At 30.2% G+C, this 27,032-nt stretch overlaps 2 protein-coding genes across 7 annotated transcripts; both read left to right on the top strand.

Moving 5' to 3' along the window:
• The first annotated feature begins 322 nt into the window (after nucleotides 1–322).
• On the top strand, nucleotides 323–16,700 carry LOC105196290 (cytochrome P450 4c21). Of its 6 annotated transcripts, XM_039447933.1 has the most exons (12): nucleotides 323–1,102; nucleotides 6,624–6,769; nucleotides 6,923–7,000; nucleotides 7,574–7,680; nucleotides 8,537–8,627; nucleotides 9,375–9,566; nucleotides 13,303–13,366; nucleotides 14,756–14,882; nucleotides 14,940–14,997; nucleotides 15,255–15,349; nucleotides 15,508–15,576; nucleotides 16,394–16,700. In XM_039447933.1, exons 2-12 carry the CDS (start codon nucleotides 6,703–6,705, stop codon nucleotides 16,646–16,648), a joined length of 1,203 nt encoding a protein of 400 aa, XP_039303867.1. In that variant the 5' UTR covers nucleotides 323–1,102; nucleotides 6,624–6,702; the 3' UTR covers nucleotides 16,649–16,700. The 6 variants fall into 6 exon arrangements, with proteins under 6 accessions (XP_039303867.1, XP_039303869.1, XP_039303866.1 ...); XM_039447935.1 differs by lacking the exon at nucleotides 323–1,102 and having other exon boundaries at nucleotides 6,470–6,769; nucleotides 7,637–7,680; XM_039447932.1 differs by lacking the exon at nucleotides 323–1,102 and having other exon boundaries at nucleotides 6,470–6,769.
• A 4,694-nt stretch (nucleotides 16,701–21,394) lies between these two features.
• Nucleotides 21,395–26,483, top strand: LOC105196281 (28S ribosomal protein S14, mitochondrial). Its single transcript, XM_011162101.3, has 3 exons — nucleotides 21,395–21,561; nucleotides 21,733–21,870; nucleotides 26,178–26,483. Exons 1-3 carry the CDS (start codon nucleotides 21,412–21,414, stop codon nucleotides 26,361–26,363), a joined length of 474 nt encoding a protein of 157 aa, XP_011160403.2. The 5' UTR covers nucleotides 21,395–21,411; the 3' UTR covers nucleotides 26,364–26,483.
• Nucleotides 26,484–27,032: the final 549 nt, after the last annotated feature.

The raw sequence follows: 27,032 nt of genomic DNA, 5'->3' as shown, positions 1-27,032 counted from the left end.
CATAGAAAAAAACCGTAAAAATTATTTTTCAAAGATCGCGCAGGCAAATTTAAGAATTTCTATTAGCGCATTTATTCATTTGTTTCGTACTGTGCAAATTTGTAAGTTTTATTTCCTTTAGAGAAGTGGCAAACGGTCAGTTCTATGCATTTCGACATATCGACTATAGACTCATTTATACGAGGGACGATTCAAGAGTAAGGTTACAAAGCCTACAGTGAAGAGGGATTGTTCTATTCAAAAAAATTAATAACCACATTGAAGTATTATCCCTAGGATTATTTTTCGACATAGTCTCCATTGCGGTTTAGGCACTTGTCGCTTTGTGGGATGAGGTTGAAAATTCCCTTTTTGTAAAATTCCTGTTCTTCCGCGTTGTGCCAAGTTGTCGCAGTCTTTCACCTCTTTGTCCGAAGCAAATCGTTGACTTCCTAAGTGCTCCTTGAAGTGAGGGAACAGGTGAAAGTCACTTGGAGCGAGGGCCGGGCTGTAGGGTAGGTGATCGATATCGTCCCAGCGAAACTGCTCCAATAGCGTCGTGGTCCTCCGTGACGTATGGGGCCGCGCATTATAAAGGAGGCTGAAGCCCTCGGTGAGAAGTAGTGACCGTTTCCTCCTGCCTGCTTCGCGCAATCGTTTCAAGGTCTCGCAATATCGGTCAGTGGATATTGTGTGCCGAACGTGCAAGAACAGTACAATTTGACGAGAAGAGAATTTTCAATCTCATCCTACGAAGCGACAAGTGCCTAAACCGCAATGGAAACTATGTTGAAAAATAATCCTAGGGATAATACTTCAATGTGGCTATATTAATTTGTCTGAATAGAACAATCCCTCTTCACTGTAGGCTTTGTAACCTTACTCTTGAATCGATGATAGTTCAAAGTGGCTATATTGGTTTTTCTGAATAAAATATTCCCTTTTTATTACAGACTTTGTAACGTTACTTTTGAATCGCCCCTCGTAATAATAGTCTACTGTGTTACTGGTAAAATATATTTTTCCGTATATTATTACAAACTATGACTTTACGTGTCGTATTACTTCAGCTTCTACAATCTCTACAATCCCATCTAATCTATCGAGCTCTACTTCTTTCAAGGTAATAGACAAAATTATCTTAATAATTAATATTCTTATATGTATGTTATATTGCTCCATTTTTAATTAATGTATTTTACATCACTGTCTCATAGAGTAAAGAACAGTGAAATATGACATCGCGGTATAACGCAACAACTGCAATAATATAAATTCTTTTTCTTGTTCAAAGTAACATGAATTAACATATGAGTTAGTACATATACCTTTCTTACCGTTTTCTAACGACGTTGCAAATGTTCCACAAATTTATACATGGAATGTTTTAGTATTTCTTTGCAATAAGAATAATATCATCTTCTGTATTTTCATCGAAGCCACGTACCATTGAATGCCGTACTTGCACCATAATGCAAATTTATAATTTATAGCTTAAGGGAAGACGAAAAATTGAGAATAATTTTTACCGCATCCATATTCGCTTTTCAATTAAATAACAGTGCTTGTTATTGCAATATTCTGTAGAACAATTATTTGAATGATATCGTACAAATATTTTTCGTACACAGCGTATACATCATTACGATCCGTAATTTCTTACGCAAGATATAATTGCACATCATCATATATACAAATTAGGCGAGAATAAATATTACGTGTAACAACAATTTCATAATATCTTGTTCAAACAATATCATTTGATAAATCTAAAATACAAAGGCAATTACAGTACAAATAAAATTAATAGTATAAAACAAATTAATAATAATTAATTAGAATTGCCTATGAAAATTTGGTATTTGGCTATTTGGCTTTTTACTATTATACGTAAATATATTTAAAAACGCAAGACAGTTATACTTACCTGAAATAAATTGAGACTTCCGCAAATTACTTCAATTGCTATCAAAAAGAAGAACGTTACATAAAATCTAGATATTAAGGTATCGCAAAATCTTTAATAGAAAAAGTGTATTATATGTGCATTTATGTGCGTTATAATAATTATTACAAATACGTATAATTATTATTGCGCAAATACCAACTTTATAGCTTTGCTATGAATATCCACAGCACAAATTATTCCCTTAAAATTCTCATCAATTCGCATTTTGCAAGTTTTTCTTTCGTTGTTTTTTCCGTTCTGGTGTTATTGCTCGTATCATTCGATAAGTACCAGTAATTCTTTCGTCTTTATTCTAATTAAGGCTGCGTATCGAAATTCACAGCAAATTCTGAAACTCGCATATAGTTCACGTTGCATGTCCCATAACAATCGTTGCAAAAAGCTTTCAAAAAGAGTTCAATCTTTTACACTTCATATGTAGCACTTTTGAAAATATTCTACAATATGTCATATAAAATGTTTCAATAAAATCGTTTTTAAAATCTACCACATGTAAATTTTTGATTTGGGCTTTTTAAAGTTAGGCAAATTTTTGTTTTAGATAATATATTCAAGCTGAAAATTTGCTTTGCTGCTCTCGTCGTATAGACGAGCAAAAATTTTTCAAGTCCATTTGCGCCACGTGTGATATTTATATATTGTAGTAAAAGTACAAGAATGTGACACAAATAAAGTATACATATTCTTATGTACATATTTACAATTTTTATATTTATCTATTTCAAATAATAAATTAATGAACAAAATAAAATTAATTGTATTTTATGTATAACTTTTATTGTAATATTTAATATTTATAATCTTCTGAATATAATATACGAGGTGTGTTCAAAAAGTATCGCGAATTTTGAATTTTCGCGGGTTACGTATATTCGAATTTCGATCTTTTTGTGGCGTTATGTTGGTACTCATGTCTCTCACTTATGCCGACAAGCTCGGCCATTTTGAATGTTCACTTAATTGTTGACAGCTGCTTTGCTTGCACGTGTTTTGGATCGTCTTCGATTTTTACCTATTCAAAAAAATGGATCAAAGAACCTGTATCAAATTTTGTGTGAAAAACGAAATTAAGTGCGCGGATGCATTCCGAATGTTGACTGTGGCATACGGAGAAGCTACCTTGGACCGAAGCAACGTTTATCGGTGGTACAAAGTGTTCTCAGAAGGCCGAGAAGATGTGAACGACGAAGAGCGTGCCGGACGCCCGAGCACTTCAACAACAGACGAAAAAATTAATGAAGTGGAGAAAATGGTATTGGCCAATCGTCGAATCACCGTTAGAGAAGTTGCTGAGGACCTAAACATATCGATTGGCTCGTGCCATTCGATTTTTATCAATGATTTGGGCATGAGACGGGTCGCCGCGAAATTCGTACCAAACGCCCCTGCTCACACATCGTTGCTTGTGCGCGACTTTTTGGCCAAAAACAACACACTAATGATGCCGCAGCCACCGTATTCCCCAGATCTGGCCCCCTGTGACTTTTTCTTGTTCCCTAAACTGAAGAGGCCCATGAAAGGACGACGTTACGCTACGCTTGACGAGATAAAGACGGCATCGAAGGAGGAGCTGAACAAGATAAAAAAAAATGATTTTTTGAAGTGCTTCGAAGATTGGAAAAACCGTTGGCACAAGTGTATAATATCTCATGGGGATTACTTTGAAGGGGACAAAATAGATATTCATGAATAAATAAATAATTTTTGAAAAAACACAAAATTCGCGATACTTTTTGAACACACCTCGTATTAAAATATTATTTCTGAAGTACTTTAAATTTCAAGTACTTTGAAAATAATATTTAAATTTATTATATTTAAAAGATTATAAGTATTGAAAATTATAATCAGCAATATTTTTAAAAGTTTCTAATGCAACAATCGCGGACATTTTGCTATCTCAAAGACATCTCTGAAACATTGCGGAGATATTTTGAAACCTTTCTGAAATGTTTTATTTTTTCTGATCAAATATTTCTTAGAAATATTTCTCACGTCTCTGAAAAATCTCGGATAGATTTCAGTACTTTGAGTGAATAATGGAACGCATCTTATACAGCTTCTCTAATTTTTCGATATCCTAGATTTTCTTTATTTGGTTTTGTATGCATTTTCTTACCTACGCTATTTCAAACACTCTGCACATACATATACTGTTAATAAACTATAAGTACATTGTACCTGTCACTAATAATGTAATAACTCTTATGGCAAATACTATGATCGCCTGGAACAATATCAAATAGAAGTATTTTTCTTGATCAATGAAATATTCAACCGCATATATTGAAAAACGTAAATTTAAATCACATTTGTAGAAAATATGCAGCCAAAATAAGTACAAAATTAAAACAAATGAATCAAATATGCTTGTCACTAAATGTTTAAAAATAAATTTAATTAGCATAGTATGCTACCGAAGCAATTGCCTTACATAATAACGCAACTGTATACCGTTTCACAAATCTGTACCTTTTTATAATATTAATTTTGTTTTTGTAAATTGACTTTGTATATTGTTTTAATAAAATTTTGTTGTTCTTATTTTGATTAAAGTCAAGAAAAATTTTATTTATATCATATTTATACATATATATTACTGAAATCTATATTTTAGAAAGACTTATCTAGTTATAAGCATAATACATTATATATATGTATATATATATATATATATATATATATATATATATATATATATGTATATTGATGTCGTTCATAAGACTTCAGTATTAACATTACATGAAATGTATTTAATCGCCAAACGTAAAACAATGCAGAAGAAAGAATAGAAAACAATATACTTAACATTTTTCGCGATAAAAAAAATGTCCCTTTCTCAGGAATTCTTTTTGGAAATTCCCAAGCGGTCACATATCCAATTCGTAACTGCGACGAATAATTCTTGACCTCTGCGACTTCTACGAAATGATCCCTAGTGGCGTCTGTGAACACTTTGTGTTAATACATGTACGTAACTAATAGATCAGGTCAATACATGTTATCGAAAAGATGAAACCTATATAATTAAAGCATATCATTTATATTATAAAGATATGTAAAATTATAGTTTTTTTTACTTATTTTCACAAATTGCGGAACAGCATCTAGAATAAAGCATCTTTTCTATTATTCGTTTAAGAATACAAATAGAAAAGATCAATATGATACAATAATTAAAGTAATATAAAACAATTCTTATTAAAAAGTAGTATAAGTAGCGAAGTGTATTTATATTTTTAGTATATCCTGACAACATGCGAAAAATAATATTCTGTAGAGATATTACAAAAATGTTCTGAGCATATTATAGATATTCGCATATTCCGCATAAAAACAGAATATTTGTATTATACCACGTTCTGTTGGAGCACTGTGAAAGTGAAATAATTTATACCTTTATTTCGCAAGGGGTGTGAACGATTGATTTCACCATGGCAGTATTATAACAGATGTTTATTTCCCGTAAGGCGCGAGAGTACAATAGATTTTAACGTTCCCCAGTCTGGTGCGTGCTGTCTTCAGTAAGAGGAACAGAGCCAAGAACAATTTTAAACGTATGTGATAGTACTGTTTTGGGCTTTTCTTGCGAGGAACTTTTTAAACTTTCGTGTCGTTTTAAACTTTCAACTTGAACACAACACAAAGTATGACCATTCTTTTAATTTCAATTTATACACTTTCGATCATAGTAGGATATCGAGTAAAAAGAATTGTAATTTTATTACAATAATGTATTATATGATGTATTATAGTATTACAAGTACGTATACTTATTTATGATATTTATTATTTATAGATCGTAAAAGTACAAAGTTCGATTACTCAAATAAAAAATTAACTCGATCAAATTGATTTGTCTAAATTCAGCTTTACTTTTACTCAGTTTAATTTCAAATACAGACGTAAATTTAATAGCTACTTGATTTCAAGAATTGTGATTTAAATGCAAAGATTAAAGATTAAGACTGTCGGATATTAATAACTTTGTTTTTTATATTTCTAAAATGACAAAAACACTCTCAAGAGTTTTTTATCATTTCCACTTGAGAATGTCATTTTATTTTCAACGATTGAGATTTAAGTGCGAATATTAAAGATTAAGATTGTTGAATATTAATAACTTCTTATCTTTTACATATTTTAAAATGAGAAAAACAATCTCGCGAGTTTCTTATCACTTCAACTTAGGAATACGATTTTATAGAAAAAGAAAAGTAGGATATTTTCTAACCCACATCGAACCTACATATAAAATATTATGGTTTCAAGCCATATCGCCACTGTTATCGCTAAGCAAAGTATTAGTTTGTTTCTAATTTCTTGATTCACTGCTGCTATTAGTTTACTAAGCGAAATTCTTTCTTAAAAGAATTATTTGCGTAATAATTTAATTTTCGCAAATGTTTTTTTGTTATAGATGTTTTCTTTACATCAATTGATTTATCTCATTATTTTGCACATAAAAATAGTAAGTTAAGGTACAACTACTATAAAATTAATAGTTTTCGAGATGTTTTACATAATATTTTATATCAAAATATACCAGAATATAATATAAAATCGAAAAAACTGTTAATTTTTCAGTAAATCTATCTTGATAATACTTTTATGTGCAGAATAATTAGAGGAATCACATTATATGTAATAAACATCACGTAATGTTGTTTTAAAGATCACAGCCCACCAACCAATCATCTTGACTTATCTAATCCAATCAATGGAAAATTTCTCGAAATCGACCACTGAGAGTGATGGTGTGCTATCAGTCCTGTGCGCTACCGGGATCCGCCCGGGGAAACTATATAAGATCATTAGCAAGTAAGTAGTGTTCGCATTTCAACTTTCAATATTACTTTAGTATTTCGTCATTATATGTACTAAGAGCAATGTTGTTCATTATTGTTGCACTGATTGCGACTCTTGCGTGTATAATAATAAATTACTTTATTCGAAAATTCTTTCCCTTTGAAGCAGTGAACACATTACCAGGTCCAGTACGACTGCCTCTCATCGGTACTTCATATATCTTTCTACAACAAAAATCTGAAGGTATATTTATATTATTTTTATTTTAATATAACACCAGATATACCCAATTTCTGATAAATATAAAGAAACGAATCAAAATGTAATAGAATGTTACGATATGTATCTAAAATCCACTTACATCAATGTAAATTGACTTGAAACTCGGTTTAATTATCTATTCTTTTTTCTAGTCCTAAGAGTTAGAAAATGGCTTTGTTTACACCGAATACTTGATACGCGTAATATTTAGTAATTTTCTATTCAATTATCTTAATTTCGGTAATAAATTTAATGAATAGTATATTAAGCTGGTACAATATGAATCAAGATAATTAATTAAATATAGATATCACGTATACATTTACACGTATTGTCGAAATTAAAACAATTTAATAGAAAGTTACTTGTTAGTATGCGTGTCAAGTGTTCGGTGTAAACTCGGTCAATATAGAAAGTAAATTAAACCGAGTTTCAAGTTAAGCTACGTTAAACCGTTTTAAAACTATCTATCTATATGTATTCAAAACTTTAAACAATACAATAAATAATTTTATGGTTAAAATATAATATTTCTAAGACTTCGAAACTTTTTAGATTTTCTAAGTATTATTATGCAGATGTGCGAAAAATTTTCATCACCTTTTCAATTTTGGATAGGTCCTAAGTTGGTCTTCGTAATATACGAACCAGATCAAATAAAGGTAAAGAAATAACATTTATAACATTTTATGAAATATGAATACGTATTTTGATGAAATATTTCTCTGCAAATTTCGCTGCACTTTTTCTGTACATTTCTTCGCAATTTGTTCAAAAATTGAATCCATTTGCGTAGGAATTGCGGAGAAATATGTAACGAAATTGCACAGAAATTAGCAAGTAAGTTTTGAAAGAAGGTTTGGAGAAATGATCATAAAACATTTTCTGAAATTTTTTCACGTTTTAAAACAATTTTCAGCAAAAGTTTAACAAATTTTCAACATAATTTTAACATACTTTTACTGTACAAAATATTTGGAAACATTCAATTTATTTAAATTTTAATGAAACTGTTAAAATTATCTTGCTTTAAATCTTTCAATCTGAAGTCCAATTTTGGAAATTTGCTTTCAAAAAATTTAAAAAGAAAATGGAATTGTTTTGTTTAAAAAACAAAACTTTTGTCAAGACAAGAATGAAAAGTCACGTAATACTGTATCTTTTATTCTAGCCTGTGATTCTTTTACTTACAAGAATCATATCGAACTTCCATGTTATAACGAGAGTGCCGTGTACTACTCAAAAATTTTCTGCATTTTTTTCGTTTATGTCTATGCCAATTGTCTTTAATTTTTCTTATTATATTGATTTAGTAAAAAAATTACAAAAATTTTTTTTCAAATATAATGCCTCTGCAGTTTCTTTTATTGTCCTGCATACGACAACTTTTGCAAAGCTATGCTCATTTGAAGTTTCTGGTAGTTTATGTAATTTTAATATAAACTTACTAGTTGAGATAATTTTGTTGACAAGTATACCTATATTATAAAACCATTAAATAATATGTGATGTTTACAGACCGTTTTACAAAGCCATTTTTGTTTGGATAAAAGTATGATGTATAATGCTGTAAAACCAATATTCGGTTCAGGATTATTGACAGCCCCTGGTAAGATATACAGGATGTAGCTCGCATCCCATTTTAAGAGCGGATTCTTTGGAAAATTCTAAGAAAAAAATTCTAATACAAAAATGTCGAGAGTATAACGGTTTTCAAATTATTCGCGATTAAAATTTACGAATCACTGAGCTGACATTTCGCGCGTTCAGGCATGGTGACTTGACAAAGGTACCACAAAGGTACCTCTTGACATTGAGGTTGTCGTATAAATACGCAGTGACATTTATATTAAGAAATTATTACTATATGAAACATATTTTTACATTATATATGCATAATTAATGCTTTCAACGAAATATCAATTCAATAACAAGATGTTACGATAGCCGTTGGGTCAGCTGTCAAAATAAATTCATTACCATGTTTATATGATAAGAACTTTGATGGTAACATATCGATGATATCGATAATTTATTTACATTTTTATCTATTAAAAAAGTAAATCGGTAATTTAATTGATATAAACGCGATAATGTCAAATAGATGTAATTTAATATGTCTGAATTCTACTTTATCAACATATTCAATCTTTTTCATATCATCGCAACATAAAGAATGCAACATATATAATAGTATAGATTCATTACTTTTATTCTATATACTCTAACTTACTTTTATTCTATAAGCTAATATCATAAATCTTATAAGCAGCCTATTTTACTAATATTCTTCTTATTATTGTACAACTCATTATTTTCCTTCTATTTTTTTATTCTTCCGTAATATTTAATTTAGCACACATATGGACTGGAGATCGAAAAATGATAGCCCCAATTTTTCAAACAGTCATGTTGAGAGAGTTTGTTGACATATTTGTTCAAGAAGCTTCAATATTAACTGAAGAATTAGAAAAAATTGGGCATAATGGAAACGAAATTTTCTTTCTTAAGCCTTCTTTAGAGAGATATACTCTTAAAATTGCATTTGGTAAGGCAATACAATTTTTATCTACTTTTAAGTATAAGATAAATTACGTATACCGGGTGTCCCAGACCACCCGTCCCACCCGATTTTTTCGTAAACGCGACATTTTAAAGAAAAATGTTTCAGACAAAAGTTGTAGGGTTTTAAAAGATCTATTTACTGATTTTATCAGTTTGACCTTGGATGACGTCGCCAAGGTCAGATCAAAATAACATTAACTTTTTTAAATAGGACACCTCATTTTTGGTTCCTGAATCTAATAGCTGGTGTCAAGACCTTTCCAAAACACTATAAGAAAGTTTATTTTTGTTGAGTACTTTCCGAGTTGTGAGGCTTGAAAGTTACGGTGTACTGTTACCTTCAAGCGTCATAACTCGGAAAGTCCTTAACCAAAATAAACTTATTTATAGTGTTTTGGAAAGCTCTCGAAATCGACTACAAGAAAATGCAATGAAAAATATACCTGTTTCAGACCACCCGTCCCACCCTTTTAAAACGTAGGGATGTGCTTGTACAAAAAAATGGCTCAGACAAAATTTGCATGATTTCGAGGGATCAACCTGATGATGATCTTGAATTCGACCTTGAGATCGATCTTGGGCATAAAGGTATAAGTCAAAGTAACATTTTTAAAATGTAAAAACGAAATAATCGGTGCCGCCTGTAGGTATTAGCGTTACCTAAGGTGTACCACGTGTAGGTAACAAGATCGTACTTACACCTTATCGGGGTGCTTTTTAAGGTGGTTCCCCTCGCCGTCACCTTTGTCGGGGTGCTTTCATAAGGTGGTTCCCCTTGCCGTCACCTTTGTCGGGGTGCTTTCATAAGGTGGTTCCCCTTGCCGTCACCTTTGTCGGGGTGCTTTCATAAGGTGGTTCCCCTTGCCGTCACCTTTGTCGGAGTGCTTTTTTAAGGTGGTTCCCCTCGCCGTCACCTTTGTCGGGGTGCTTTCATAAGGTGGTTCCCCTTGCCGTCACCTTTGTGCATACGCATGTTGTTCAGTCTCGATGTTCAAAATGTCCACCACGTGCATTTATACAGGCTGTTACCCTACTTTGGAAATCATCCGTCGCCCGACGAATTTCGTCAGTATCTAGAGACTGAATGACTTGTCGAATCCTGTTTTTCATATCTTCTGCAGTCGTAGGTCGTTCGCGGTATACAAGGTCTTTTATTCGTCCCCACAAATAATAATCTAAAATTGTAAGGTCCGGTGATCGTGGTGGCCAATTATGTGGACCATGTTTACCTATCCATCGGCCGCGAAATATGCGGTTCAGTTGATGACGAGCAATGACAAACGTGTGGGCGGGACATCCATCCTGTTGAAACCACATATTTAGACGTAATTGGAGTGAAATATCTTCAAGTAAACGTGGAAGTTCGTTTTCGAGTAAATCGGCGTATAAAAAACGGTTTAAATTCTCTTGAAAGAAAAATGGTCCCACGATATGCGTATCAACAATTCCGCACCAAACATTGACTTTCCAGATACGTTGATGATCCATTTCTCGATACCAATGTGGATTCTCTTGTGCCCAATAACGAAAATTATGTGTGTTTATTTCGCCGTCACTTTTAAAGGTGCACTCATCAGAAAATAAAATACTTCTATGGAAATTAGGTAATTGTTGAGTAATCCAATTACAGAATATCAGTCTTTGTCTATGATCGTTCAATGTCATGGCCTGGTGAAGTGACATTCGATATGGATGGAATGAATTTTCACGAAAAATTCGACTGATCGTGCTTCGACTTATTCCACTATCTATTGCTCGTCGCTTTAAAGAATCATTCGGGGTTACAAAGGCAGATGTAATTACATCAGGTGCTCTTACTGAACGAACTGATCGATGAATTTGCCTTCCCTTATTATGATCCGGCTGAACAATACCTTTTACAATTATTCGACGTTGTAAGCGACTGAAAACTTTGCGCGAATGTGGTGTATGATCGGGATATTCATTTCGCCACATTATTTCAGCTGCTCGAAAACTTCCAGCTCTACCCAAAACTGACATCATTAACGCAGCTTCTTCGTTCGGGTAAGGCATAACTACAAATTACGCTTACGACCGGGTTGCTTATTAGAAAACGTGAATTGGTGACGAGTTGCGTAATATTATGAATTCTAAGCAATGACTTTTAGGAGTGGTATGTAAGGGTGCTTTTTCGTGAAAATTACTTTATTGCTACAATAATCAACATTAAACGAAGATTAATATTAATAAATCAAGAATAAACGGCATCATAGAGCTGTACCGAATGTTAGAGATCTCGGTAATTAGGTATCTTCAAAACTCTACGCGTAGGACTATAGGTACACGCACCGGCAGAAATGGTGTCTCTCGACGCTAGCGCTCGGCTGCCGCACACACGCGGAGCCGCGCTCGTACGTGTGTCTAGGCTGCGCGGCGACGATCGGGGTGCGGGCGGAAAGTGGTGGGGGGCTTTACGATAGTGCATCCTCCTCGCTCGACGCTGGGTCGAGAGAGAAAGCATTATACGACGTGATACCATGGGCGAAGTCGGTGTCCTCTGCTTATATTTTTCATTGCATTTTCTTGTAGTCGATTTCGAGAGCTTTCCAAAACACTATAAATAAGTTTATTTTGGTTAAGGACTTTCCGAGTTATGACGCTTGAAGGTAACAGTACACCGTAACTTTCAAGCCTCACAACTCGGAAAGTACTCAACAAAAATAAACTTTCTTATAGTGTTTTGGAAAGGTCTTGACACCAGCTATTAGATTCTGGAACCAAAAATGAGGTGTCCTATTTAAAAAAGTTAATGTTATTTTGATCTGACCTTGGCGACGCCATCCAAGGTCAAACTGATAAAATCAGTAAATAGATCTTTTAAAACCCTACAACTTTTGTCTGAAACATTTTTCTTTAAAATGTCGCGTTTACGAAAAAATCGGGTGGGACGGGTGGTCTGGGACACCCGGTATGATAAATTACGTGAATTACTGATAATTAAAGTATTGGCAACTATGTGCAGTCTATTTTGAAATACTTTTTGAATACATAAATTTTATGTAATATAGAGAATTACATTTAATTTTACTTCAATTCATAAGTAGTCTACTTATTATTATAATATTTCATTAAAAATAAAACTTCAATCTTTTGATAAAAAAAATGCTTAACTTATGCAAGCTCGATTTCTATCTGACAATTACTAAAAGAATTATCAGAAAAGACAGTTATGGAACTGATTGTGAGTAATTTTAACTTAAAATTAACAAAAGGCGGGTAAATTAAAATTATTTTATTTAATGATATACAATATTAAATTGAAAATAAATAAAAAAGAAGCAGCTTATTAAGAACATTAGGCGTAGTTATAATATAATGATTTAAGTCGCCTGTAATAAGATGTCTTTTTTAAAAAATTGTAATTTGTTTAATTTGTAACATTAATTCCTATTTTTATGTATAAATTATGGAAAATATATTTACATTTTATCGCTAAAAGTTAGTAATTGATAATAGCTACTTTATTGAAAGTGAAATAAGAAATAGAGTTAAAATTTAGTAATGTATACCAAATAATAATTCAATATCAATTAATGTATATTATCACCTAATACTCATTCATCTGTTCCTATTATAAAATGTTCTTTGCCATTTAAAATTACTTCGATTATGTTTTATTTATGCATAGTATATAAAACAATAATTAATCGACTACATATTGACTTAAAAGTTTCCATTTCACATATTGTTATGCACAGGCACTATGATTGGTATCAAGGTGAAAGAAAATATACTCAATGAAATTGTGGAGGCACTTGGAAGGTATATAATTTTCTTATAAATTGTGGAGTCTTCTAATATAAATTTAATAAATACATAATAAAAAAATTATTTGAATGCGATATTTTCTTAAAATATTTCATTTTCATTAACACCAAAAAAACTGAAAAAATGCTAATCTTAAGTTAAATTTGTTAAATCTGAAAAAAATAATTTATTTATGAGAGCGAGCAGTTTTTGATGCATAAGTATTATCTAATGTATTTAAGACTTGAGAATATTATCGTATATGGAAGTATGACAAATGTCGTTTTGACCATAGTTTAGATCTTCTTTGAAAATTGAGTTAAATTTAATAAAAATTGAATAAAACATGATCTTATTTCTTCTCCACAACAACAAGTTAAAATATCCAAAGATAGTTACAAAGTCACAAAACATTGTTTCTAATTATTGCCAAAATTTAAAGTAATTTATTGTTAAAATTCTAATAAAAGTAGAGGAAAGTCGGCGATCGTAGAATATATTTGGAGTCGTGGAATATCATGATATTTCATATATAATTTGTGTTAAATTCTAAAATTAAGCACCTGTTAATATTACCTTGCTACAGTCTATTTAGATATTATAGATTAATAATCATTATAGTGTTTGCTATATTTTTATAAAAACTGAATTTCAGTTTTGCTGGTGTTGGAAATTTTTACAGGTGTATATCTCTACGTAATTTTGAGAAATATATATTACACAATAATTTTTTAACTTTTATCTAATTTGAAGGCTTTGAAGGTCAATTTTAAATAATATTATTGAATTTAATATATGTTGTAATGTGTGTATGAATTCGGCAACTGAAGTCATGTTATATGTGAACTGTGATTGTGGAGTATGATCATCCGCCTGTGCATCTCTCTTACAACTTTACAATTAATCTCATGTTGTGAACAGTGTGTAATGTTTATTAGAAACAAATTATTTTAAAAAGAAAGTATTTAAAAAAATGTTAAGTTTCATTACAAAAATTTTTTGAGCCAACAAAATTATTTAAAAAAATTTTAATCGAATATATTTTATAGAATGTTCATAAAACTTTGTTTTGCGGTACTTATTTGAATATAAAATCTAATAAAGATTATTAATTAACATTTTTTTATAAATAAAAGTGTCTTTCATGATATTTATGTTCAAGTAAAAAATTTGCTTAATTTTAAAAAGTTTTATTTGAAAAACTGCATATGATAAATTTTAGAAATATTTCTGTTGCAACATTTCAGAATTCTTGTTAAAGGTGTTGCATATGAAATGTGAAAGGTCGAAATTCTCTTTGAAATTAAATTATTAACTTTTTGTAACAATTAATCGGTGCTGTAGAAATATTCATAGTGATATTTCATATAGATATAAAAGTTTATTTTTCATAACATCTTTCAGAATGAAAAAAATTATAGGAGCAAGATTTCGGAACGCATTTTTGATTCCTGATTTTATATTTAATTTCACTTCTATGGGAAGCACACAGCGAAAGACAATAATCTTTGTTCAATCTCTTATTGATAAGGTATTTATTAATAATCTGTGTTACTTCCTTCACTATACAATCTCTATTATTATGTAGGTAATTCAGCAATGGACAAATGAATCAAATACAACAAACGTTAATGATGGCATAACTCGTAAGTTCGTCAATATTTTTATTCTTGTATCTTGCAATAATATGTAATGCCTCCAATGTTGATTAAAACTAACAAATTGAAAGTTGTATTTAAAATACTTTTATCTTCTGTCTTTTTTATTTGTCTTTTATCTTTAATATGTCATGTATTCTATTTGTTCAAAATTTATTTTTACCATAAGCTTTTAGAATAAAACATTAAGTTTAAATAGGTTAATAAGTAATTTATACAAATCTTTTTTTCATATAATATTATAGGTAAAAGACTTGTGAACATTTTAATGAGTTCAACTCATAATAAAAAATTCACGGAAAAAGAAATTTTCTATCATTTGATTACGATGTTAATAACGGTACGTACGATATCTGCTCTCTAATGTTATAAAATTAAATGCCACTCGAAAAATTACACAGACACGTACTATTTTCACTCTTGTAGAGTGACGAGATTTAAAGAGGAGTATATAACTATTTTCAAACAGATTATAAGATGTTATTTTTATTTACATAGGCCAGTGACACCATTGCTGTTACGATGTACTTTGTGATTTTCGTGTTAGCAAATTTCTCAGAAATACAGGTACGTATGCAATAATATTATTGACCCCACGTCGAGTCAGTTCTAAAACATTGTATTCATAATGTTAAAAATTGTTGCTCGAAAAGGAAGAAAATTGACCAATCGCATTTGTACAATTCAGCCAACTGATTAATGCAATTGATCAATTCCAAGATTGGGTAATAATTAGCTAAAAGGTTAAAAGTGAATTAAAAAGTTAAATAGTTAGTATTTGTTAACTTAACTTAGTTAATTTTAAATTATTTAATTTTTAATTTTAACTTGTTATTTTTAAAATGCAAACTTTAAATTATTAAATTAAATAACTATAAAGTTAAAAATGTATCCATGTAAAAGAAAAAAGATTGTGAAAAAGATAATAACTATATATAATTATACATATACGTATATGTAAAACTTTTACGGGGTATTAAATTTGTTTGATGATCTATATTATAATTGCTTTGAGTAATTTAACGTTAAAAATTACAAATGTCTAATTTAATACGAATAACGATTTTCACAATTAACTTGTAATTTAATTCAACGTAAACGTTAATTGAGTTTTTTGTATAACTTTCAACATAACTAAGTTAATTTTATAAGCCATTAATTTTAACTTAATTTTTCTCAAAAATTATGATGTGATAGCTTTTGGGCGTCAAATTTGTTTTCAACGATCGGAAAATTCATTGGAAAACGCTTTATTACGTTTCAAAAAAGTGTTGAATTGTGTTATGATTAAAAGAGAACAAAATTTTAATATAAATTAATAAAATATGTTGTATTTTATTATTAGGTACATTGAATATAAATACTTTATTTAACTTTATAATAGGAAAAAGTATATAAGGAGTTGTTAGAAATTTATGGAACAAAAACTCCAAAAGCTGCGCCTGTTAAATATGAGGATCTGCAACGTATGAATTATTTGGAACGCGTGATTAAGGAAACTTTAAGAATTTTTCCTACTGGTCCAGTAATTGCACGAGAAGTGACGGAAGATGTTAAAATAGGTTTGCTAATTTTTAAAAATTTATTGCATTTATTGCTAATTTTTTTTGAAATTTTTGTTATAATAAAACATGAATAAATTAAGATTCTTGTATTTTATTTTATTACGGCAACAATTTCAAAAAAGGTTAACAAAAAACACATTCTTTCATAGAAATTTATTTATTTGAATTAATACTGTAGTATTGATTCTATTATTGCAATAATATATGAGGATATTAATTTTTCACCTTAATTTTATTTTAATAAATGCGATATTTGGATACTTTATTTAAAAAATAATTTTATTATAGAGCATCAAATATTATAAACATGATATTTAGTTTTATCAGAATTTAATAAAAAAGAAACAGAAACATGTTAACTATATGAACCTTTTTAAAAAATCGACAAAATACGTATCTTTCTGTAAAAATCAATTTGTGTGTTTGTGTGTGTTAATAGCTAAGTTTCTATTACATTTTTCTTTGGAAAGTTTACATCTAAATATTATTTTTAAAAATGTTTCAAGAAATATTGTATTACCAAAAAGTGCGGATATTGTTGTATCATTTATTCAAATGCACCGAAACAAAAAGTATTGGCCGAATCCATTAGTATTTGATCCGGATAGATTTCTTCCAGTTAATATCAAAAATAATCAGTCGTTTTACTTCGCCCCTTTTAGTGACGGGCCGAGGAATTATATAGGTAAACATAAATAAATTATAATGTATCATAGTAAAATTGATTTACATATAATTGACAAACTTGTAGGTATGACATATGGAATGATTGCTATAAAAATTATTCTAACGACGTTGATACAAACTTTTATATTTAAAGTAAATCAAAGTATCGAATTAGATAAAATCAAATTAAATATGGGCGTGATGTTATCAACTGTCGAGCCTTTAAAGGTTAAATTAGAAAAACGAAATGTCTAATAGTGTAATGACATTTCCAAATTAAAGTCGGTATTTACGTCGCGCGGTGATGTATGCCGCAAAAATCAGAAAAATCTCCTGTAATTATGAAATATATTCGAATTGACTAAAGAAGAGTGTCTCCTTTGAAATCCCACAATTATTATATATATTTTCATATATATGGACATAATTGATATATAATTATATATAACTGTAGGGGTGGGTGAGGGAAAACACAGATGTGTGCGAGATAATATAATGTATTGTAAAAAATGATACCAAAATGATTCGCTCGCTCATTACACACGTGCTCACTCACTACTCGCTACGACGGTCGTTCCTCAACTGACTTCGCACGCAACGCGACACGCACTGACACGCACGCAATGTCAGTGTTGCTAGATGGGTCGCTTTTTTTGCACATGCGCATAAAACTCAGCCTCAGTAAAGTATTATAACCATACGGAAAAGGGTACTACTAGAGCCTGTCTTTCAATAATAATAAAAAAAAGCTTCGGTAATACTGAAGGAGACGGTCTTCCTCACCGATTTTGATGAAATTAGGCTTATTCGACGCGTTTTTACATGAAACTAACAAATCTGGCAAAAAAAAGTGTCGCTTTGCCACGAGAACCGAGATATCAATCATTAAAGTTAGCGATTGTACAGGTTAGAATATCAGTCATCTCGGCGTAATGTAAAGAACTGAGCATGCGCTATGATAGAAATTTGCACAAAATTTGAAACGTTTCTTTATTAATAATTACATCATTGTATATTTTATTCCTCCCTCCCTGTTAATTATAAAATATATTATACAAATGTTCAATAAAAAGTAGACATTGTGTTGGATTAAAAAAATTATTAGTTTTTGTGCAATGTAGATTTTTTTTATTAAGGCATGAAAACAATTTATTTTATAAAATTAATTAATTTAATTAATAGACACATTCCACTTACAAATAGATATCTTGAAACGAGGTCTACATATGTATTGCTCCCTCCACATGAGTGGGGGTGGGAATGGGGTGGACCTCCCTTCGTGTGGAAAGTCGCAAACTCATGTGGAGGGAGCAATACATATGTAGACCTCGTTTCAAGATATCTATTTGTAAGTGGAATGTGTCTATTAATTAAATTAATTAATTTTATAAAATAAATTGTTTTCATGCCTTAATAAAAAAAATCTACATTGCACAAAAACTAATAATTTTTTTAATCCAACATAATGTTTTAGCAAATACAAGCAAGTGTAGTAAATGTGGCAGTGATATAATTATTAATAAGCATTTCAAATTTCGTGCATATTTCTATCACAGCGCATGCTCAGTTCGTTACATTACGCCGAGATGACTGATATTCTAACCTGTACAATCGCTAACTTTGACGATTGATATCTCGGTTCGTGTGGCCGAGCGACACTTTTTTCTGCCAGATTCGTTAGTTTCATGTGAAAACGCATCGAATGAGCCTAATTTCATCAAAATCGGTGAGGAAGACCGTCTCCTTCAGTATTACCGCTTCTTAAAAAGAAAAAATATTAGTTATTTAGACATTAATAAGATTTACATGCACGTGCCCAAAAATAATTATAAAAAAATTAAATAATTGATGTACAAAATAATTTACACTATTAAGATTAGATTCTAAAACGTTCCTTTAGAAAAAAATTTTACTTGAAATATATAATACACGTAACGTATACTATACTATTTTGAGTAAAATTTTTCTCGAAAGGAATGTTTTGAAATATAGCTTACATTTAACCTTTGCAGCAACAGTTTGCCAAGATTTCCCACCTATACATATGTATTACTATACGGTACTGTATTAAATGCCTCTACTGTTGCGCATGCGCGAAAAAAGCGACCCATCTAGCAACACTGCGCAATGTTACCGTTCGGGACGCGTTTTCTTGCGCATGCGCGGCAAACCAGTCATGTCTAGCCATCTGTGATGATGAGTTCTTTTGGTGCTCGGCTCCGTCGATGGTTACGTTTCGAAATTCACTACCAGTACTAAAAATATATAGTTTACGTTACGTAAATTATAAATTTGCAGTACTGACAGTGAATTTCAGAATGCAGCCGATGTAAGATATAGGCAGTAGGAGTAGGTTAGATTAGGTAAGTATGTTATTTTATTATTAATACCTATTAATTTATTTATATTTTTTTAATATAATTAAAAATGAATTCCGAAATTGGTAAAGGAGCTATTAAAAAAGAAAGAATTTTATCTCATCTAATTGTGACAGGGTCTAAATGTAACCTTTATTCCTCTAAATTTGATACTTCACTAAAGTCACGTGTAAATTTATGAGCTAAAAAGTTGCAACACATTTTCTTCGATGGTTTTCGGAATGTAGACTTGCTCATTGATCGGCGAACGTAATTGGTTGGATCCACAGGTAAGAACCAATGACGTTCGCCGTTCGATGAGCAAGTCTACATTCCAAAAACCATCGAAAAAAATGTTTTGCAACCTTTTAACTTACGACTGTATAGTCGTAAGCTAAAAGGTTGCAACCATTGAACTATACTCTAACTGGAATAGGCACTGCCATATAACGTCCGTAAGCGGATAACGTGATAGAAATAGTGATGTGAGGGGCCACCTCTCTTTTTCTAAGCGTTCTCTGCGCTTGTGTCAGCATTCACCTTATATTCCTCCTCAAAAGTTAAATTTCTTTGTTTTCATATTAATACAGCATGTAACGAAATTCGTGGAAACGAGGAAAAATTAACTTTTACTTAAAAAGTTTCTTAAATACTTAAAAAAAATATAATACAATTCTGCTTTTGTTTTATTTATGTATGTCACTCAAGTCGCTCGTTTATCTATTCTCATGTGCCGGTATTGCAAAACTTTCTAACGTGACTGTACTGACAAAGAGAAGTGGCCCTTCAAAATGGCTCTCTCTCGTCACGTTTTCTGGCGGTTACTGCCCATTCCAGGTAAAGTATAGTTCAATGGTTGTAACACATTTTCTTCGTTGGTTTTTAGAATGTAGACTTGCTCATCGAAACGGCGAACGTAATTGGTTCTTACTTGTGGATCAAACAATTACGTTCGCCTTTTAGCTCACAGCTGTACACCTATGGAATTTGATTCTGTCCATGGGGAAATTTTCTAAACTGAGAAGTCACCACTTTCTACATACTTGCAGTTTATGATTAATGTAACGACTAGAGCTTATTGGTCGTTACGTTAATCATAAACTGTAAATATGTAGAAAGATAGCGACTTCTTAGTTTGGAAAATTTCCCCATGTACACCCAAGGACTTTGATTCTGTCCATGGGGAAATTTTCCAAACTAAAAAGTCGCTATCTTTCTACATATTTACAGTTTATGATTAATGTAACGACCAATAAGCTCTAGTTGTTTCATTAATCATGAACTGCAAATATGTAGAAAGTGGTGACTTCTTAGTTTGAAAAATTTCCCCATGGACAGAATCAAAGTCCTTGGGTGTACACGAAGAAACCCGTTCTCTAAATTTATTACCGAAAAGACTTGGAAAGGTGCAAATGCATCTATTTTATCATCAATTAAAAGCAAAAAATATCTATTGTAAATTATCTTTTTATTAAGAGAACGGTAATCTATGGGGAGTGTCTCAGTTGCGCACAGATCGGTTTGGACATCACCAATCATACCGGCCGATGCCTAGAGTATTTCCGTTGGTTGGATTAGATTAGATTACGTGATTGGTGGTGTCCAATCGGGTCTGTGTGTCTCATCCAATCAAAGAAAAAATATTAAAAAATTGTGTATTTTTATATTTAAAAAATAATTTATTAAAAATATTAAGAATTAGTAAAGCTCGGAACCATTTAGCTATATTTAGCAAAGATAAGAACATAAAAGATTTCGCATTCTTACCGACAGAATGCTATCTAGTTCAGAATTTTGTGGGTATCATACTTTAGATGGCGTTCAAAACACTGTACAAATTTTTAACATGGGAGTTGACTCACCCCATTCGCTTTCCAATAAATATGGCGGCGCTGAGAGGTTGTGTTTCGGCTGTCTGCGACATTCTACCAAACAAAAATGCCATAAATTTACTTGGACATGGCGTAAGCGATCACCTTAAGTGATATATTTTTTTAATGATCCATAGCTACATGAATATAAACTTATTAAATATGAGCGGTTTTCTTTTAAATCGTAGACTATTTTATTTCAGGCTGTGTTTACTTAAACCATGTATTCCTTATGCCTAATTATATGGTGCTTTTTCTGTGCAGTTGCAACAGTTACGAAACTACGTCGGCTGCAGAGTGATTCGCGATCAGAAACGTAGGAGATGGGCAAAGGAGTATGCAGAAGAACGATTGCGATTGGTCGTCTTGAAGCGTAATGATATCCTGCCAATCGAGATAAGAGTAAGGACACATTAATCGCTAAACAATCACCAGTAAATAACTGTTTAATTCTAGAATAATTATCTGAGTTTTTTACATCTCAGTGTCGGAAGAATGACGTTCACATCACAACAAATTTTTTCATTCATCTAAAATATTTACAAACTTTATTCAAAGATCTCGAGATCTAATTTATACAATAGAAACAATTTATGACTTGTATATTTACGATCTGTTAACACTAATTGGAATATGGAAATTCCAGGTGACTTTATTTACATTATGAAATTAATTAAATATGATAAGAATTTGTGTTAGACATAAGTTGCCAAAATTGTATCATCTCCTAAATTGCACCACTTCATCTAAAAATTCATTATACTTGTACAATTTTATATGGATTCAGAACTACATAGTATTACCATGATGCTTTATTACATTTAAGGTGTACATGGTAGAAATTTTATTTACATTCATAGAAAAATTGTGACACTAGTTTTTTTGTGACATTTTTTGTAATTGAATTGCAAAAAGTAAGAAAAATGATCTAAATTTTGATGAATTTGTAATGATCACAATACTATTAGAATTAGATTAATAGAATTTAAGTTTCTCTTTTTATTTTTGTTTGTAGATTAGATAGACAATTTTACAAAATTCTCCTAAATCACATCATGTTACTTAATGATTTTCACTTCCATGGTAAAAATAGTTGTTTCTTCTCACGAGAAGTGACTAAAAAATGATATGGAAAGTGACAGCCAGAATCTATGAATTGTATTCTTGAAAAGTATAGAGACTTTAATTTAAAATAAGATTGAATGAAATAGAAAATATTTGAAAGCATCTCATTTGACTATGTTTTGATTGATTACAGCCACTTACAGCAACTTTTTTCTTGGAGCAGTCATTTAAAATATTTTATATTAAATTAGCCAATTAGCGATGTGGGCAATCACATTTTACACAAATATTTCTGTAAAAAAAATGTTATGATATTAGATAAAAGTTTTATATGGAATAAAACAATGTAGAGTCTGTGAGTTGTAGAGAATTACGATTTTGTGAATTGCTGCTATTGTGTGAAAAAATCCTTATTACTAAATGTGTTGCTAAATCGCATTATTTGTAAGCTTATCAACCTTTTTTTTATTTAAAAATTTATAATGCAAAAAATTATTTAAAAAATACATAAAAAGGAAATATTGTATTTTACTACACAGAAAAAATATTGTTAACTTGACTAAATTGTTCAGCTTGATTAAATTCTTGAATTCAAGTATTTATGCATTTAAGTTAAATTAAATTTCTTCAGTTTAAGCATTTATATATTTAACTTAAATACTCAAATATTTGAAGTAAAGAAATTTAATCAAATTAAATAATTTAATTAATTTTGTATTGTATGTAAACCATTTATTTGATATTGCTATAAGAATATGCGTTAAATATTAACTATCTTCTTGTTATAATCTGCTCAAACATTTGCGTCTGGCTTATATTTGCTTATAACTGGCGTTTTTGTTACTTTCAGTTATATCAAGTTAACAATTTTTTTTCTTAGTGTATGATAAAGAACGTATAAATATTTTTCATAATTTCTGAATTACAGTGGATTCTATTCAATTCGTTTTCGAATTTGAAAAATTCGAATTGAACGCCTATTTTGATTGTTTTTATTTATATCTCTTGCATGACCAATTTTATATTAATGCCAATTCTCGTACTTGATTATCAATTTAAAAAATTTTTTTATTTTTTTTAAATTTTGTAAACTATTTAACAATTTGTGTATAACAACCAATTGTTTTAGTAAATATGTTTTAACATTTCAGATGTTTATATCATAATTTTACAGAACTTAGAACAAAATTTTAAAATGTATTTTCCTACTGAAATGGATTAAAGTACTATCAGTTTGATGTCATTTGTATAACATTGTAATTTATATGATATGTATTCACAATGCTCATTTATTAGTATAATATCCCATATTTATAGTCTAGTATTTATTATAAAATTTTACTTAGCACATCATTTTTTTGTAATTATTTTCTGAAATTCTTGTAATTTTCTCTAAAAAGCTTCTGCGACGGCATTGAAAATACTTTATTAAGTTTAAATTTGAAAATAGTGAGCTCAAGAGCCACGCTAGATGTCGGGTGTGAGTAAATAAATAACGAATAAATTCAGTGTCAAGCAAATGTTTCGACCTTTAATGACGGTCTTCTTTAGAGCGTTTTTCTTGTAATGACGTGGTCTATAAAATTAATTGTAAGGACTGCGATTCTTCTTATGTGGGACAGACGAAACGCCAATTGAAAACAAGAGTAGGCGAACATAAAGCGGACATTAGGAAAGCCAGTTCTCCTTCAGTTATTTCGTTACATCGCATTGGAGAAAATCACGAATTTGATTGGGAGAACGTTGAAATTTTAGACAAGGAGCCATCTTATGTTAAAAGATCTATATCCGAGATGTTACACATCAAAAATCAAATGCATGGACTCAATAAACAAAGCGATACCGAACTTCTCTCGGATGCGTATCTTCCTATCCTCGATCGTATTCCCCCTTCTTAGGTTCATCACCCCTTCTCCTTCTGTTCCTTCCGTTTGGGCCACTCGGTTCGGTCCTTATTATTTGTATCTATTCTCACTGAGATGTAACATCCCATCTCAAGGCTGTGACACGAGTTTTCGGTGCTTAGAGGTATTTTGTATATAATTTTCGCTTCGATTTAATTTCTTTTTTCTCCTTTTTTTTAATTTGCATAATTTTATAATGCGTTTTTTTTACAATTTTATATCTAATGACTTGTACAGCTTTCATATTTATTTTTATTTATTTTATTTTTTTATTTATTTTTTGTTTATTTCCTTTTTTAATTATTTATTTGTATTGTTGTCTGTTACAAGTTTTAAAGTCATTGTTTTAATATTATTTTCTTATTTATTTATTTATTTGTTAGCAACCAATATATGTGGTTTCACGAAACTCTTGTCTCTGCACACGCTCTGTGAGGTTCACAATATCATTATGCTAAGACGTTGAAATAAGATGTACACCGCGGTTATGCACAATCTCTATCTATTCGGTAACTGGTTTTCAATTTTTTATTATTTTTTTATTTTTGATCTTTATTTGTTATTTTGATAAATTTGTATCTTAACTAGTGCGATTAAGTTGTTGTTTTATATACTTGTAATACCACTGAAGAAGACCGTCATTAAAAGTCGAAACGTTTGCTTGACACTGAATTTATTCGTTATTTATTTACTCGCACCCGACATCCAGCGTGGCTCTTGAGCTCACTCTCAAATTTAATTTATTTATAAGAGCCTTAACCTTCGTTTTGTATTGTTTGTTTATTAAGTTTATTAAGTTAAAATTAGCATATAATGTAAATCTGGGAAAATGTGAGTTAAATTTGATTTATATTCGAATCAAAGAAATTTGATTTGATTTGACATGAAAATTTCAGATTCGATTTAATTTGATTGCGAACATGCTATCAAAGATTTGATTTGATTTAACCTTGTAAGTGCAAATTTGTACATCTTTAGTTTGAAATGTGTGAATTAAGTATTTGTGAGATTGAATTTAAAAAATGTTACAAGCTGTTTTAATATTTTTATGTTTACTTAAGGAATTTATATCATTTTTCTAAATGTTTATTTTTATTGAAAAATACTTTATATAATTTTTAGATTTATATAATAAAGAAATATAATAAAAATAATTCATTTTCAATAATTCTGCAAGAGAAAAATATATTATATAATAAATAACTTTATATAATAATAAACCTTGTTTTAAATTGCTATGAAATTTGGATATTATAAAATGTGTTTCGTTTTTTCTAGTGTTCTTCATATACCTTTAAATGTACAATAAACTTAAAAATTCACAATATAAAAACGTTTTATTAACTAATTTTAATAATAAATTTTAATTGATATTTTTCTACATCTACTACACATTTGATGAAAATATTAATTTTTATTTAAAAATATAATTATATTTAGTTGTTCTTATTTGTTCAGATTAGTTCAATTTCTTACTTAATTGACTAGTGTAATCATCCAAACAATTTCATCTGTAAAAGTAATAGAGATGTTTTAAGTACTCGAGGAATATGAAATTAGTAAAGACACAGAATTTTCGTCGCGTCATGTTGCTTATCACTGATACATTTTGATGACATTTTTTTACATTTTTATAATTATCCGCTATTTGAAATGGGACTTTATTATATTATCTGTATTGCGTATTATCTATATGGCACAATAATCAAAATAATTTGAACAATGTAATAATGCTTTTAGGAGCTCGCTGGCAAGCAAATAGATGAGACAATTCCCAGACAGACTGCGTTGAGACAATTAACACCAAGATGTGTGGTGACGTCTCGAGGCCGAGGTACAGTACAACGGTGGAGGCTATCGCGATTCATCTTTCGTCACCTGGTCGACTATAATAAAATGGCTGGAGTGCAACGTGCCATTTGGTAGAATGATTTACGTATCTTGGACTATATATTACTAGCCTGTTGTTGAATTAATGAAGCATAAATGATACATGATGGAATATGTGAATAGAATTAAATAAATCATCGTTACTATATTTTCCTACTTGACTTTGTTTTACTGTTCTGATTGAGGCTCTTTTACATTTTATTTTTATAACGTGACGTCAGAAAGGAGAAGTGAAACTTTCTATAATATACATTGAAATAAATCAGTTTCTTTCTCGTATCATCTTGCACATTTAAATAAATTCATAAAATAATGCTTAAGATTTTTTTTATTTTATTAATTATTAAATAGAACTGTAAATCTTGATTATTTATTATTTTGTTTTACGCATTAAAATATAAGACAATAAATTATACGTTTAAAGGTATGAAACATTATAAAAGAAATTTTTGCTATGTTTCAATAGTCTATGTCGGATGTGAAAATAGCGTCATACGAAATTAATTTATTTTTCTACGTGTATGAAGAAAGGAAGTTCACACAATTTCTCGTTTCTGTTATCGTAATTTTAATAGCTAGAGGATATAGGTATTTCAGGAAAAGATTTGATTTTTCATTTACATTCAACTGAATATGTGTCGAAAATTTATTAGAATTTTAAGAATAACGTATGTATCTCGAATAATAAATAAAAAGAAATTTTAG

The sequence above is a fragment of the Solenopsis invicta genome, chromosome 4, assembly GCF_016802725.1.
Source record: "Solenopsis invicta isolate M01_SB chromosome 4, UNIL_Sinv_3.0, whole genome shotgun sequence".
Lineage (NCBI taxonomy): Eukaryota > Metazoa > Arthropoda > Insecta > Hymenoptera > Formicidae > Solenopsis > Solenopsis invicta.
The sequence above is the reverse complement of the archived record's forward strand: the minus strand, read 5'-3'. Positions and strand labels throughout refer to the sequence as shown.